General features: G+C 41.9%; 1 protein-coding gene across 15 annotated transcripts in view; it reads right to left on the bottom strand.

The window, feature by feature from the left end:
* The window catches only part of CADPS2 (calcium dependent secretion activator 2), a 553951-nt gene extending 541624 nt beyond the window's left edge, over positions 1 to 12327 (bottom strand). For 5 of the 15 annotated variants that reach the window (XM_086691260.1, XM_086691271.1, XM_086691280.1 and 2 more), the window contains exon 1: positions 11618 to 12325. In XM_086691260.1, the coding sequence (XP_086547386.1) occupies positions 11618 to 11956 (339 nt within the window). In that variant the 5' untranslated portion in view covers positions 11957 to 12325. Of the gene's footprint in view, positions 1 to 11617 lie in introns of all 15 variants that reach the window. The other 10 variants (XM_086691309.1, XM_086691315.1, XM_086691335.1 and 7 more) reach the window with 5 other exon arrangements.
* Positions 12328 to 14448: the final 2121 nt, after the last annotated feature.

Below are 14448 nucleotides of genomic sequence, written 5' to 3'. Positions count from 1 at the left end.
CAAAATCTCCAAAGTCTGTAGCTGGTCTTCCAGAATTGTGTAAAAACAAAGACATTACCTGTGCAATTCCTTGTGAAGACTGACAGGGCCTTGGGACCTGGCCCTATTCTCGTGTGGGAGAAATAAAGTTGGCACCCTCCAAGCTAGGTTCTTGACATGCATTCTCTGGACAGTCATGCTCTGTTCCACGGATCACAAAAGGAAGGGGAGGGCAAGATAAGAAATGTAGTCTTCAGCCAGACAGCCACATGCCCAGCTAAAAATTCTATTTCTTGTAAGAAGGGAGAACATAGAGGAGGCAACTAGCAGAAACCAATAATGGTAAAAGACCATATACCAGAAGAAAGGGAACCAGATGCTTGTAGGAAATGAGCTGACTCTCCCCATCGTATATTCTACAGGAAGCAATGGCTAAAGTCACTAAGAATCCAGGTGAAAAGTGGTATACAGATTTCAATTTATGAACTATTTCCAAAAGAACTAAAAAAACATGAAAAGTTATAAAGGTTCCCTCTGGAAAGCTGATTGGCAATGGGGAAGGGTGAACAGACTGTTTAATTCTAAGTTCTGCAAGGTTTATGCTGTGTAAATATATTGTAATAGCTTAGATTCAGATTACAATCTCAAACTAGCACTCCTAGTGCTACTTCTCTTGCTGGATTCACTTTCCTTCTACATCATTCAAGCCCATGCTTTCAAATGAAATCCACAGGACAATTCTCAAATTTACTTCTTATACCCAAATCTCTCCCAAGCTCCAAACAATTGTCCTTTTGATCTCTACTTATTTCAAGGACCACAAATTCAACATCTCACCTATTAGGTTTTAAGTTCCTCATGGCATGATCTGTATTGGATTAAATTGTATATCCCCACATAGCTTCTCAAATATTTTTAAGAATAAGAAAGGCAACAAAGCCTAGGATTCTAGGATGTAGCAATCAAATTATAGACATTCTTACAGGATCGCACACTTGAACCACAATTATGAAACATTAAAGCTATTTGGACACTGTCCTCCCCCAGTAATTTAAGATATACTGTTCTATCATGTAAAACAGAGTGGCCTTCTAGTTGAAGCAGGGAATAGAGAACAAGAATGTGCTTTCTGGAGCGCCTGAGTGGCTCAGTCAGTTAAGCAGCCAACTCTTGATTTCAGTGCAGGTCATAATCTCACAGTTTGGGATCAAACCCTATATTATCAGGCTCTGCGATCAAAGCACAGAGTCTGCTTGGGATTCTCTCCCCCGCCCCGTCTGCCCTCCCCCACTCTCTCTCAAAAAAAAAAAAAAAAAAAAAAAGTGCTTTCTATCTCCCTACTTCCCACTACTCACGAATACATGAAGCCCTTCTGGTAAAGAAAACCAGAGCTTCACAAATGTAGGCAATAGATGTCTTGTTATAGTTCAGAATGATTCCTGAGGATACTTAGCATTTTGTAAGCCTTTCTGGCTAAAGAAGTATTTTGAGTTTTAGAGATTTTTCTACAGAACCAAATTAAGACTCTCATCTCTTTAAATAAAATATGGAATAGATTTCCCTAAATTTGTGAAATAAAAATACACGTTTCGTAGCAGAATTTAATTTTCCCATCTTCCAGTATTCATACAGATACATAACAGTATTTTTAAAGGAAATACTGCAGATGAAATATAAAACTAAAACCCACCAAGATGAATGTCCATTAACTTCATAATCCATGAAACTAGAGACCCAGCTTCTTAAAGCACACGTGCTTTGCTTTGTGAATCAAAACAAGAAGCACAACTATGAAGACCTAGCAAGATTTATATCCTGTCCCTCTACCTGTCCCTGGCTCCAGGATGGAAGAGCTGAAATGCCATATACTCAAAACAAAAATAAAGGAAACAAAAAACAAAATGGAAAATAAGATTAATGGTACATTGGCAATGATGGTTTCAAACTCAAAAGCAAAGACCAGGCAAAAACTGTTGTATTAAATAATCTTCAATACAAAATAACCTCAAAATGTACATATGCACACATGCAGATGTGTTTATAGATGTGAAAAGCAGGTGTATGCATTATGATTAACATCCAAAACTCCAACAGAAAGTAGTTTTAACCTTTAAAGTTGGACAAAGAATCCTTGTCCAACACCCACACTAAATGAATCAAAGGGAGTTCCTTTCCACTGACTACAGTATATACTTCTCTTTATATTAGTAGGAATCTGGCATCAATATCAAGGAGTTAAATGCTTCTAGAAATACAAAGTCAGTTAAAGATACATACAATTGTAGGATAATATAAAGATGATACTATAAAGACAACAAAGAAGATAGGAATGATTACTATAATGCTAATTATTAGATATATAAAAAAAAAATCCTAAAGTCAAAATTTGCCACATGATTTTTGACCTAAAACTTAATATTCATTGCATACTACAGTGAACCATAGTGTCAACATAAGATTAGAAATTACCACAGAGAAAACAAAAACTTCACCTCTAGAAATTTTTAAGTATTCTGGTTAACTATGTTAATACCGATTGAAGAGAAAAATAACATTTAGCAAAAACTTCATAGTACTACAGACAGATGCCAAAATGTACCTAGAGGTAAATTCATAGCTTCATATACTTTCATTTTATTACAAAGCAGAAAAAAAATCCTGTTAAGCTGCCAGATCAAAGAACCACCTTGTATCTCCCCTTACCCAGCTCCACCCCCACCCCCCGAAAAAAAAAAAAAAAAAAAACCACCTTAGGAAAATAGAAACTATAAAACAAAGTTTATAAAGTTAACGTGTACATTTGTAAGAACAAGAGTATCTGGGCTATCTAATGAATTTTTAAAAAGGAGAAACCCTGGAGACCAAAAGCTGAAGATAGAGAAAATGAAAGATATATCCAACTATGTTAATATACCTGAAAACCTAGAAATGGCCAATTTTCGGTGACAGTTGACAGCCAGCACAGAAAAAGACCTTTCTGAATACAGACCAAAAGAAATATAAAAAATTAAAAGCCTAGGGAACTCAAGTTTTTTAAAAACCACCACAATCAGGGAGCAATTACCCTAGGAATGTAAATACAGTTTAACATTAGGAAGCCTAGTAAATCCATCACATCAATAAAATTAAGTCAGGCAATCACCTCAATTGATGGGACAAGAAATTTGATAAAAGTCCATTCCTGATATTTTTCAACTCACTTAATGTAAGAAAAATAGAGTAGCAAAGAATACCCTAAAATGCTAACAATATGTTCCTTGGTACAATTCCAAAAGCATTCCTAGTAAAGCCTGCATCAAGAGAAGGATATGGCAGGGCACCTGGGTGGCTCAGTTGGTTAAGCATCCAAATTCAGCTCAGGTTATGATCTCACTGTCTGTGGGTTCAAGCCCTGAGTCAGGCTCTGTGCTGACAGCTCAGAGCCTGGAACCTGCTTCTGATTCTGTGTCTCCCTCTCTCTCTCGGCCCTTCCCCTGCTCACTCTGTCACTCTCTCAAAAATAAACATTTAAAATTTTTTTTAAAAAATTAAGAAAAAAAAACAAACACACTGTTTTGAATGTTCTTAACCAGAGATGTCAAACAGAACAGGTACAGCTACCGGAGAAGACAAATCATTACTATCAGAGGATTCAACCGCCTACCATAGACAACCCAGAAGGCTCAGATAGGACTTACTAAAACAATAGTGCACAGCGATATGATCAGTTAAAACAAAGCTAGAGTTTAACATTTACCAATTACTGGTAACAGAAAAACACAAGCCACAGCGAAAAAATTGTAAAAGGTTTAAAAATAACTTGGTTATAAACCCAACGGGTCAATACAATGAAAGGGACGAAACATCACGACGACAGAAGCCTAACTGAAGAGGATGTACATCAACAAGACTGACTTTAGTAAAAATTAGTTTCTCAAACAGGCTTAACAAGAAATGACAGCATCTAATCAGGAGCATAAGGGAGCATATGTGTTAGCAGGCACTAAGCTAAACACTTTCTATGCATCTCGTTTAATTGTAACAAAAATTCTATGCAGCCATTAGCCCCTTTTTACAAATGAAAAAGCCAGGACCTAGAGAGCAGAAATACTTTACTCATACAATGCATGGATACTACAAAAGAATGAAGCCAGGCTCCCTGAAGACAAAGCAATTTCCTAACTGCTCCTTTTTTTTTTTTTTTTTTTTTTTTTTTTTTAAGAAAGGGCAAGTGAGGGGCACCTGGGTGGCTCATTTGGTTGAGTGGTTGAGCTGACCTCAGCTCAGGTCATGATCTCAGGGTCCTTGAGTTTGAGCCCTGCATGGGGCTCTGTGCCTAAAGCTCAGAGCCTGGAGCCTGCTTAGGATTCTGTGTCTCCCTCTCTCCCTGCCCTTCCCCTGCTTGCACTCTTGTGGCTCTCTCTCAAAAATAAACATTAAAAAAAAAAAAATTAAGGGTGAAGGGGTGGGGATAGGGGGAGGAATAGAATGGTAAAAAAAATTTGATAAATGGGAATTCCAATCAAGTATTAAAATATGTAATTATCCTAAGTCAAAATTATAGGATATGAGCAATAGGAAAAGAGCTAGATCAATTAGAATAGGTAACCTAGAAAAAGATGTAAAAGACACATACGCATAATCTATAAGTTACTGAACACTACTGAGGGAATTTATGCTTGTTTTATTCTTGACTGTGTTTCCAGAACATCTGATCTTGTTAAGTAGAGGCTCAATAGATACTTGGTCAATGAATTAATGAGGGAAACCATATGAACTTGGCCCTCCAGCTTAGGAATGGAAGGAAGCAGAGCATAATCAAGAATCAGTCTGCAAGAACTGCTTAACTTTTGGGGGGGGGGGGGCGGGGAGATGTCAACTCCTTGCTTCAAACATTCATTCTAGATGGGAAATTGTCCAAGAGAAGAAATGTTAAGGAAAAGATCAAAGTATATCTAAAAAAAAAGGCAGACTATAGAAAACCCTTCACAAAGGAATGTTATTTTCAACATACTGATAAAGAGTTCACATTACCAAAATTGCAACCAAAAAAAATGAAAAAAAGGACATTAGACCATACACATATATTCATCTTCACTATCAGGGAGGAGAGAGTTAACTATCCTGCTAGCCTGGCAAAGACTGCCTTTAAACTGTTCATACCTTTTGCCCCAGTAAGATTTTCGTTGTAAAAATTCATCACAAACCTGAAGGTTAGAAAATGAAAATATTCAAACCACAAGGTTTACAAAGTGATGTGAAGAAGTTTCAAAAAGTAGACCAATGATGCTCTACAAACAGAAGACTCTCAAGTGCAAACTACAACCTATTAATGTTTTTTTTTTAATTTCCTGAAGTACAGTCAATACACAACGTTAGTCTCAGGTGTACAACAGTTATGTGACACTAATGCAATTTGAACAGGTTTTCCATACTCTCCACCTAACGCTAAAATTTTGCGGACTGCAAACAAAAATTTAACACTTAAAACCGTTTAAACAAGAACTTAGCTAAGTACTTCACTTAATGCCTTCTGAAGTTACTTTCTGAAAGACCTATATGCACGACTACTGCATATACCAAGGAAATATTCCACTGACTAAAGATCTTGAAAGACCTTGGTGCAATTTACTCTTCAGTTAGGCATTACTCAGTGTCAACCTCTGAGATTTCACTATACTCTCCCAGTTCATTTTGGAATAGGAAGCAACACTCAGGCTTACCCTCAGCATCCTATATTTTCTATTGCTAACGTTGTGATCTGTGGTTTTATAATTACACACTTGCAAATGCAACTTAATTGCCTCTAGCATATTACCTAATTAAAGACCTTTCGGAAGTCTAATGTGTACTGGCCTCCCACTGTATTGATTCAATAAAGTCTAGAATATTTAGATGTTTGTTCCTCCCTTAGAGCATCCCTGTTGCTTTTACCTTAATATGGAATATTGGTTTAATTACTCAGTAATCTTACTCGTTAATGCAAATACTTTCACCTTACCCATGTGAAAATAAGACAGTTTCCGGCAGCTTTCCAGAAAACACACACACACAGTTCTCAACCTTGGCCCTACACTGGAATCACCTAGGAAGCTTTAAGACTACAACCCCCAGAGATTGATTTCATTAATGTGGGGTGCAACTTGGATGATGGGATTCTTAAGGGCTCTCCAGGGAATTCTAATGTGCAGCTAAGGATAGAAATCAGATGTTTTTAAAAAAATGAAAGCCCATCAAAATCCTCAGCTGATCTTGAAACACAGGGACCAAAAACAGTGGTCCTAACAGGAAGTGTTACCAACTCAGGACAATTTTATAATTTGATTCCTAAATATTAATTTTGGGCAGGTGTCCTTTGTTCCAGTATACGTCCACCTTTACATTTACAGCTATTAGGTCTTTAACCCAAAAATTAAAACGGCAACACATGACTATGTGACCCACCACTTCCTTCCCAAAGATCTAAGTCAATCTGAAATGCATAGAAAATAGCACAATCATGCAAAAGAGGCCTCCTCACTACCAAACTGGTGGGATGTTCTATTTGGAATTCTCATATTTCATAACCTGGCAATTGGCTTTAATTTTATCTTAAAGTTCTTTAATGACCTTACAGTGTTATTTATCTTTTGAGTGTATAAAGGGAACAGTTTCCATTAAGAAAAAACCAAAGAGGGAAACAATTAGCTATTTTATTTCACTTTATAAGTAGTCATTGTATATCAGAATTACAGCTGATTTTTGAAAGACGCAAACGTCAATATCACTTAATCCGTCTGAGTTCTTCTCATCAACACAACTCATTCCACTAAATTAAGTGCCACCATCTCAAGACACCCTGTGGAGGGTTAGATGAATCAAAGCAACACGCATCTTCCGGAGATACTGTATTAAGTCCGGTCTGAGGTTACTTTAATGTGGTTTCAACTCACTCCCTAGAGGACAATGTATTCGCTCTTCTTAAAAACCAACATAACCTATCCCTTCTGCATTTGCTCCACAATTTACCAAAGTCAGAAAGAGCACAAAGGCTGAATTAAGCCTAACTCCCAAAGAGGGTGGCTTTTTAAGATTTTCACATCATTTGCTGGAAACCTGCAAACAAGAAAACAAGGTAGAATACTGGGCTTCTACACTGCTGGTCTCTTGGGCTTGGTAGTGGCAGTGGCCAAGTTTCACTTTGCAGTCATCAGTTCTACCAGCTTTACATTTTTATGGCTTTCGGGGGTAAAAATCCTGGAGGTCTCAAAAACACATTTAGGAACACTAGTTTCCCCGAGATCAGAAGACTCTTACTTTCCTTTCTCCCCGCCTCCCCCCCCCACCCCTTTCCTCCAAATTGCACCTAATTCTTTGCAACATGTACTAAATCTGACACTTGTTTGTATCCAAACAAGTTTTGGGGGGTTTGAGCACATACACCAATGAGCACGGGAGGGGCAGAGAATCTTAAGCAGGCCTCGAGATTATGACCTGAATGGAAATTAAGAGTCTGATGTTTAGCTAACTGAGCCACCAAGGCGTGCCCCGCCCCAAGACACGTTTTTGCTGGATGCCCTACGCTAAGGCACCAAAGAGGGGGCAACACAGCACTAAAGGCATAAGATTTCCTAGCCTTAGGTAAGGGATTCTCAACCCTTGTAAAGCTGTGGGGGCTTTGTTTTGGAAAACTGGTTTTTCCAGGATGCCAGGGTGGCTCATTCAGTTAAGTGTCTGACCCAGGCTCAGGTCAACATCTCCAGGTTTGAGTCCTATGTTGGGCTCTGTGTAGACAGCTCAGAGACTGGAGCCTGCTTGGGATTCTGTGTCTCCCCTCTCTGCCCCTCCCCCACTCAGTCTCAGAAATAAACATTTAAAGAAAATTTTAAAAATCTGGCTCTTTTCCCTGAACTTAGGGATCACCTGAGCAGTCAATGTTAACAAAAGAGACCATCATGTCCAAAGATCTAAAAGTAGCCACTTTTTGTAATGAAACATTCAGATGGCAGTTATAGGCAGGCACCTATGCATTCCCCCCCACCCCCATCCACAATTTCACATTTGTGTACGTTTCTCAAACTTAGACAAAAATTATGTGAAGTGGTGGGAATGCTAATTCTAGGTGAAGGTTAAGTCACAATTTAGAGTGATTACTGGTCATACATGTAGAAATGGCAAGAACATCGATCTAGGATTCACAGAAAGTTATCAAATACCATTTTACTCTAATTCCTGATTGCTAGTTTAAAAGAGCGGGTTCCTTCAACATCGGACTTTACTAACATTAACGAAAACAAAAACAGTGCAACCACCCATTAGAAGCGTACAGACCTGCAGTCTAAACCTTTAACTACAGGAATGAACATACTGACCCCCCTGCTGTGGTAGTCGTTATGATGGGTCAGAGTCCCCCTACCTTCTAGTCACCATGAACACCTATTACTTTTCCAAAGGTTCAACAAATTGCCTTTATGATTTGCTTTATGATGAAGCGGATTTGCTTATTTGGTAAACTGCTTTGCCATTAATACTGATCCCACCCTTAACCAATGAGAGAGAGAGTCACACAAAGTTCATTATTGCTGTAGCATTCTGATGGTACCAAAGTCATCAAGGTAAAGAGGCATCAGGCTTAGATGCTATTCGGAACTAAAGTCCTTTTGCCATTAGCAGTTACTTCATATTGGTATCACGTGTGAACCCCTGGATACGTTAAGTGATGTGACCACCTGGTTGCAAAGCTGTTAGGGTGGACCCAGATACTCACTTCCAGAATTTTCTGTAGAGCCATCAATAGTCCCAGGGCTCCAATGGCATACACTGGCCACTGTTCCTCGAAGTTTTCCAGCCAAGAGCAAAGAAAGCAATGTTTGAGTCAACCGAGTTTAATGCTACTAAGCTTTCGAGTAACTCCTGGATAAAACCCCTAACTAGCTTTGTGGGCCTTTCTAGCTAAGTAAGGAGAAAACAAAACACTGCAGCTGAGGTCTAGTTCACAAAAACTCACCAGCCCTTTAAGGGAGGGCTAGGACAGCCAGAGGGAAGGCTCTTGTGTCACTTATAAAATGAGGACCCCTGGGGCTCCTGGGTGGTTCAGTCAGATAAGTGTCGGACTTCGGCCCAGGTCATATCACGGTTCATGGGTCCGAGCCCAGTGTCAGGCTCTGTGCTAACAGCTCAGAGCCTGGAGCCTGCTTTGGATTGGGTCTCCATCCCTGCCCCTCCCCTGCTTGTGCTAGGTCCCTCACTCTCAAAAAGTGAATAAACATTAACTTTTTTCTTTTTTTTAAGTGAGGACCCTTTCAGATCTCAGTCTGAGAGTTTCTAAATTCTCAAAGTTGTGAGGAGTAAGCAGTAACATGCAGGTCAATAACAATTTAAGCTATCAGATCCTTTTATTAGATGTTGGACTACTTGAAGATACAGGAAAAAACATACAATGGATTAATGCTTTTGCGATTATGCTGTGATTTTTTACATAACCCACGTGTATAATTTGAGACTTAAAGTTTCTGGCATTAATTGACTTATGTATCAAATTCACAGGAATGTAAGTTCCCACTTCACTCCATCCTAGAAGAAAACCTACTGCCAAGAATTGTTCCACTTCCCTCTAGGAAGCAGCACGTTAAAAAAAAGTGTGGGGACTTTGGAATAAGGCAAAGATTTAGGTTATGTGGCCTCCCCCTTAATAAAAATTCACTGAAGTTAATCTGACAGCACTCAATGCTCCCAAGATTTAGAGAGCTGAAGTTTCCAAGTATTTTTGCAGAGATCAGATGCAGGGTTTTGTTGTTTGGGTTTTGGTAACCTCTGGGTAAGGTCATAGTTTTCTTAGGGTTGTGAACGTATTTGACAGTTCAAATAACTTCTGTAGGAACATTCTATTTAAATGGGAGAAGTCAGATCTGTAACCATGAACAAGCAAAGGGGAGTTTCAGTACCAAAATGCGACAAGCACAGTGTAAGTCAGCTACCAGTAACTTTTTACAAAAGCAGAATAGTCTGGACAGGACTAGCTTTAGTTTCACCATACGCTTTTACAGTTTAATACACTAAAAATAAGCTTCAATGCAATATGAATGACCGAAGTGATAACAGGCTGACATTCAGAAGCTTTACACGGCTAGACAGGTCAAGAATTACTTACACTTAGCATAAGGAGGACTACTGAAGTTGAAATCTGCTTGACCTATGGAGTGGACAAGCAACAGATGACTGCAGCACAACGATGAGGAAGCAGGGTACTTACCTACGGGAAGAATAGAAGGTGCACAAGAACATCACGGGGCATGCACAACTGACTGGAGGAATGGGGACGTCAATCATGCCCCCTGAGGAAAGGATGCTCAGACTGCTCACCTCCAAAATGAGGGGTCTGCCTGAAGGACACCAAGGTCTTTTCCAGCTCTAGCATTCTGTGACTGAATTACCTACAGGGTTAGGTTCTTGAAGGTTCCGTGTAATTAGACACCAGCTGTAAAGAATCACCCCTTAAGTATTCCCAGAGAGTGAAGGGTTTCAAAACAGCTACTTAGTTTAGGTGTGTTTTTAAAGGCTGGATAGAGGAGGATGGTGGGAGGACTGCATGTACTCAAAGCTGCAGTGGTGTTTCAGAAGACCATTCAAATGCTCCCTGGATTTCTGAGAAATGCTTTATGAGCTTGATATTTCAGAAAGTAAACACGTGTGCATCTGGATACACCTCGGGCAAATTATAAGCTCTCTGGGTCTCCACATTTTGTCGGACATAGTTAGATTTCTACTGGACCTTTTAGGTTCAGCATTCTATCAGAAAGATTTCTTAGGTTCCCATTTACCCAATTAGAGCAATTGGAGTCATGACTTTCCACGGTTACAAAAACATCGGACCCCTGCAATGTTGTTTTAAAACTAAAGTTGGCAGACGTTACACCTGAAACAATCTCCTTACCTCTTTGGGATGCAAAAACAAAGCAAAAAAAAAAAAACAAAAAACAAAAAAAACAAAAAACAAAAAAAAACCACGCATTCCTTACCAAGTGGTTATGCACCAATCCTTTGTTTTTCATTAATAGTGCCTGCCCAGACCAGGAATTATCAACCTACAGCAATTCTAAGAACTACGTACCTTCTCCAGGGTTTGGAATTGAAGTGTTCATTACATAGCAGTAAAGCAAGCTCGTTAACTTTTTTATTCCCTGCGGAAAATTTCTACCCCTTCGCCCTAGTGAAGGCTACTCTAGCTAACAGGGGTGGCCAGATTCCACCTGTTTCGCCTAATTACACAATCATTAAGACCCACAGAAAAGCCCAGCTCCAGCTGAACTCAGGTGGGCAGGAATGCACCACTGCTCTTAGAAACTTAAGTTGATGGAAGTTGCGTTGTAACCTGGCCGGAGCGGAGTCCAGCGGGTGCAACCACCGCACGGCGGGCGCTGCGGGTCTCCCGATGCCAAGCTGACAGCTTCTGCCAACAGGAAGGGGGCTGGGGGAGGGCGCATCCGCTGCAACCCGATACCCAGCCGGCTAAAGCACGAAGGGATTCCCCCTGAAAGATTCCCTTGAACCGTAAAGACCGACAAAAACAGTGCACGCATTAAACAAGGGCAGAGGGCAAGCGCCCCAGCGCTCTCCCGGGAGAAAACTCCGGGGAGGAAGAAGTGGCGGCCGGAGGCGCCGAGTCCTGCGTGCAACTCACCTTCTGCTGCCTCCGGGCCATGTCGGTGGGCTGCTTGGCGTTGAAGGGGTACGCGATGCACCTCACGACGAAGACGTAGAGCTGCAGGCGGATCCTCCGCTCCTGCTCCTCATCCAGCTGCCTCTCGGGCTCATCTCGCCCCTCGCTGAGCACAGAGGGGCTCGGGCTCACGGGTCTGGCCGCGCTGCCGCCGCCCGCGCGCCCCGGCGCGTCCCGCCGCCCTTCGCGAGCCGGGGCCGGTGGCGCTCGCTGCGGGCCGCCGGCCGCCACCAGCACATCGCGGCTCTCCTCTTCCAGCCCTTCGTCCGACTCCTCTTCGCTGGAAGACGGGTCCAGCATGGTGCTCGGGGCGCCCCGCCGCTCGGCCCGCGGCCCCCAGGCGCCTCACCCGCGGCAGCTGCGTCCGCCGGTCTGAGGGAGCCGCGCGGCTGGCAGCAGCTGCCGCAGAACGAAAGGAAAACTGGCCAGAGCTTTCCGGACACGTCGAGTTAAAGACCGGAATGTTTCCTACCACCAGTGCGAAAGGGGCGGGCAAGAGCCGGGAGGAGGCGAGGGGGAGCCGCCGGGATTAAATAGGCGGAGTTAGCGTTGGAGGTGAACGTGAGCGCCTAGTGAATTCCTCTGCCCCCCCGCCCCGGACCCGCCAACCCCGTGATCCCGCCACGCCGGCGGGCAGAGGCGGGGCGGCCCGAGCGCCCGGACGCAGGTGGGGAACCTGTGGCTCCTACAACAAGCAACACGTGGAATAAAATGTTGAGCGGGCGCGGGGTCGCGGAGTACGCGTGCGCGCGCCGCGCCTGCTGCCGGGGCCCAGGATCCCGGGTGCAGAGGCTGGTAGTTTGCAAAAGCGAGGAGGGGCTAGACGTGTCGCTCCGTATGCACACCCGGGGTTGCTTGGACTACTTTGACTCCCTACCCTCCATGCTTTTTCTCCCGACAGATTCCTAAAGGGCAGGTGGATGGGGGCGGTGGAGTTGCTGCTACTCTCAGAAGGTGAGGAAAGCGGCCAGAACATCCCTGAGACCCGAATCCGATGCCCAGATTGAACCCAAGTGCGGAAAAGTGGGAGCCACTCACCTCAAAATAATGTTGGGGAGAGACTTTGAAAAGTCTCTCGCTCTGCTCTGCTGCTGTTTGACGCTCATGCTGAAGTCCAAATTATAAAAGTCAGAGGAACGTTTTTGACAAAACAAAAAAAGAAAGAAACACGCGAGGCTTTCTTTTTAAACTGTTTTTATTCCCACATGAGCAAGATAGATTTTGTATTTTTGGAATGGCACTTTGGTTCAGCTCACACATAGCTGGATTATTTTCTGGGTTGGAATGAGATTGACTCAAATAGTTTGTGTAGTGCACACATATCTTCAGCTAACGTTTGAGCACACGCCCGTTGTCCGGCACTGTCAGCATTTGGCGGAGCCTGCGGAGCTCAGGGACACACAACACTTGGTCATTGTTGGTTCTGGCCTCAAGTGGGCGTCTCGAGGCTGCACCTGAAGCCTGTCTTATCTGCACAGATTTCTCAGTCCCAATGCTGGAGCCACCTGGAAGTTTCTTCCTGTGATTTCTGTTTCCGATGTTCTTAATCCGGTCAAGAGGGGGAAACAGGGAAAACAGTGCATTCAACCCAAGATACAATGTACTATGGCCAAACTGGCGGAGAGATTATGAAGCGCCGGGGAGATACGGGGGAGGTACACCGTCGACTCTGAGCTTGTCTACTCTGTGGCCAAAAAGCAGTTCTAGCTTTTTTAAAGCCACTTCCACAGTTAGGTACACAATAGAGAGGCTTTCCTTCTGCATTTACTGACGTTCTCCCTAGATGGGGTAAAAAGATAAGGAGGCATTTACTCCTAAGGAGCCTTGCTTATTTATCAATCCTTAATGGGTGCCCATAGCGATAAAATGTTCATTGAGGGCATTACTGCTGGCAGATCGCCAACTTTCCAAGGAATAGGAAATCTCAGAAACTGATGTATTTCAAGAATGTTTTATTCTTGGCAAGGTAAACCATAAATGATAAGCCTATTCATTTCAGTCATAGTATCTAATGCTTACATACATAGCAATTTACATTTTGCAAAGTTTTGTAAATGTGCTTAACTAATGCCATCAAAGTAACCTTTGGATAACAGGTAATGATGATGGTGATGAATACAATTAATCTTTTAGGTGCTTTGTATGGACTATTGCACCAAGCCCTTTACATACATTATTTCATTTTTTATTTTTATTAGTAGTTCCTTTGTACAGATAAGGATCCTGAGATTTAGAGAATCCTCTTTCCCACAGAATTATGGGAACAAACACTCAACATTATGAGTCCTTTCTAATTCCAAATAGTGCTTTTTTTCTATTATAATCTGATTATAAATCAGTTTACTAAATGTATGATGTTTATTAAACTGATAACTCAAATATGTTGTACTTAGCAACATAAAAGTACAATTTAAATATAACAGTTTTATTGCCCTTTCTTTTCTTGCCAAAGAAAGCTATACTTTTGTTTCCTTTATTAATTAGTTAATACTACTTGATGTAATAGCTTATTCTCTTCCTATTAAAAATAGTTACCAAATTAAAGATTCTTCAAGCCTTGGGAACATGACTGGAAAACATCTAATAATTTTTAGAATAAGATAGACAGTGGGGGCACTTGGGTGACTCAATCAGTTGAGTGTCTGACTCTGGCTCAGGTCATGATCTCTCAGTTTGTGAGTTTGAGCCCCACATCAGGCTCTCTGCTGTCAGCACAGAGCCTGCTTTGTATCATCTGTCCCCCTCTCTCTCTGCACCTCCCCCGCTCATTCTCTCTCTCTCTCTCTCTCTCT

The sequence above is a fragment of the Puma concolor genome, chromosome A2 (genome assembly GCF_028749965.1).
Source record: "Puma concolor isolate L17-30 chromosome A2, mPumCon1.1.hap2, whole genome shotgun sequence".
NCBI classification, from domain to species: Eukaryota; Metazoa; Chordata; class Mammalia; order Carnivora; family Felidae; genus Puma; species Puma concolor.
This window is presented reverse-complemented; position numbering and strand designations above follow the sequence as displayed.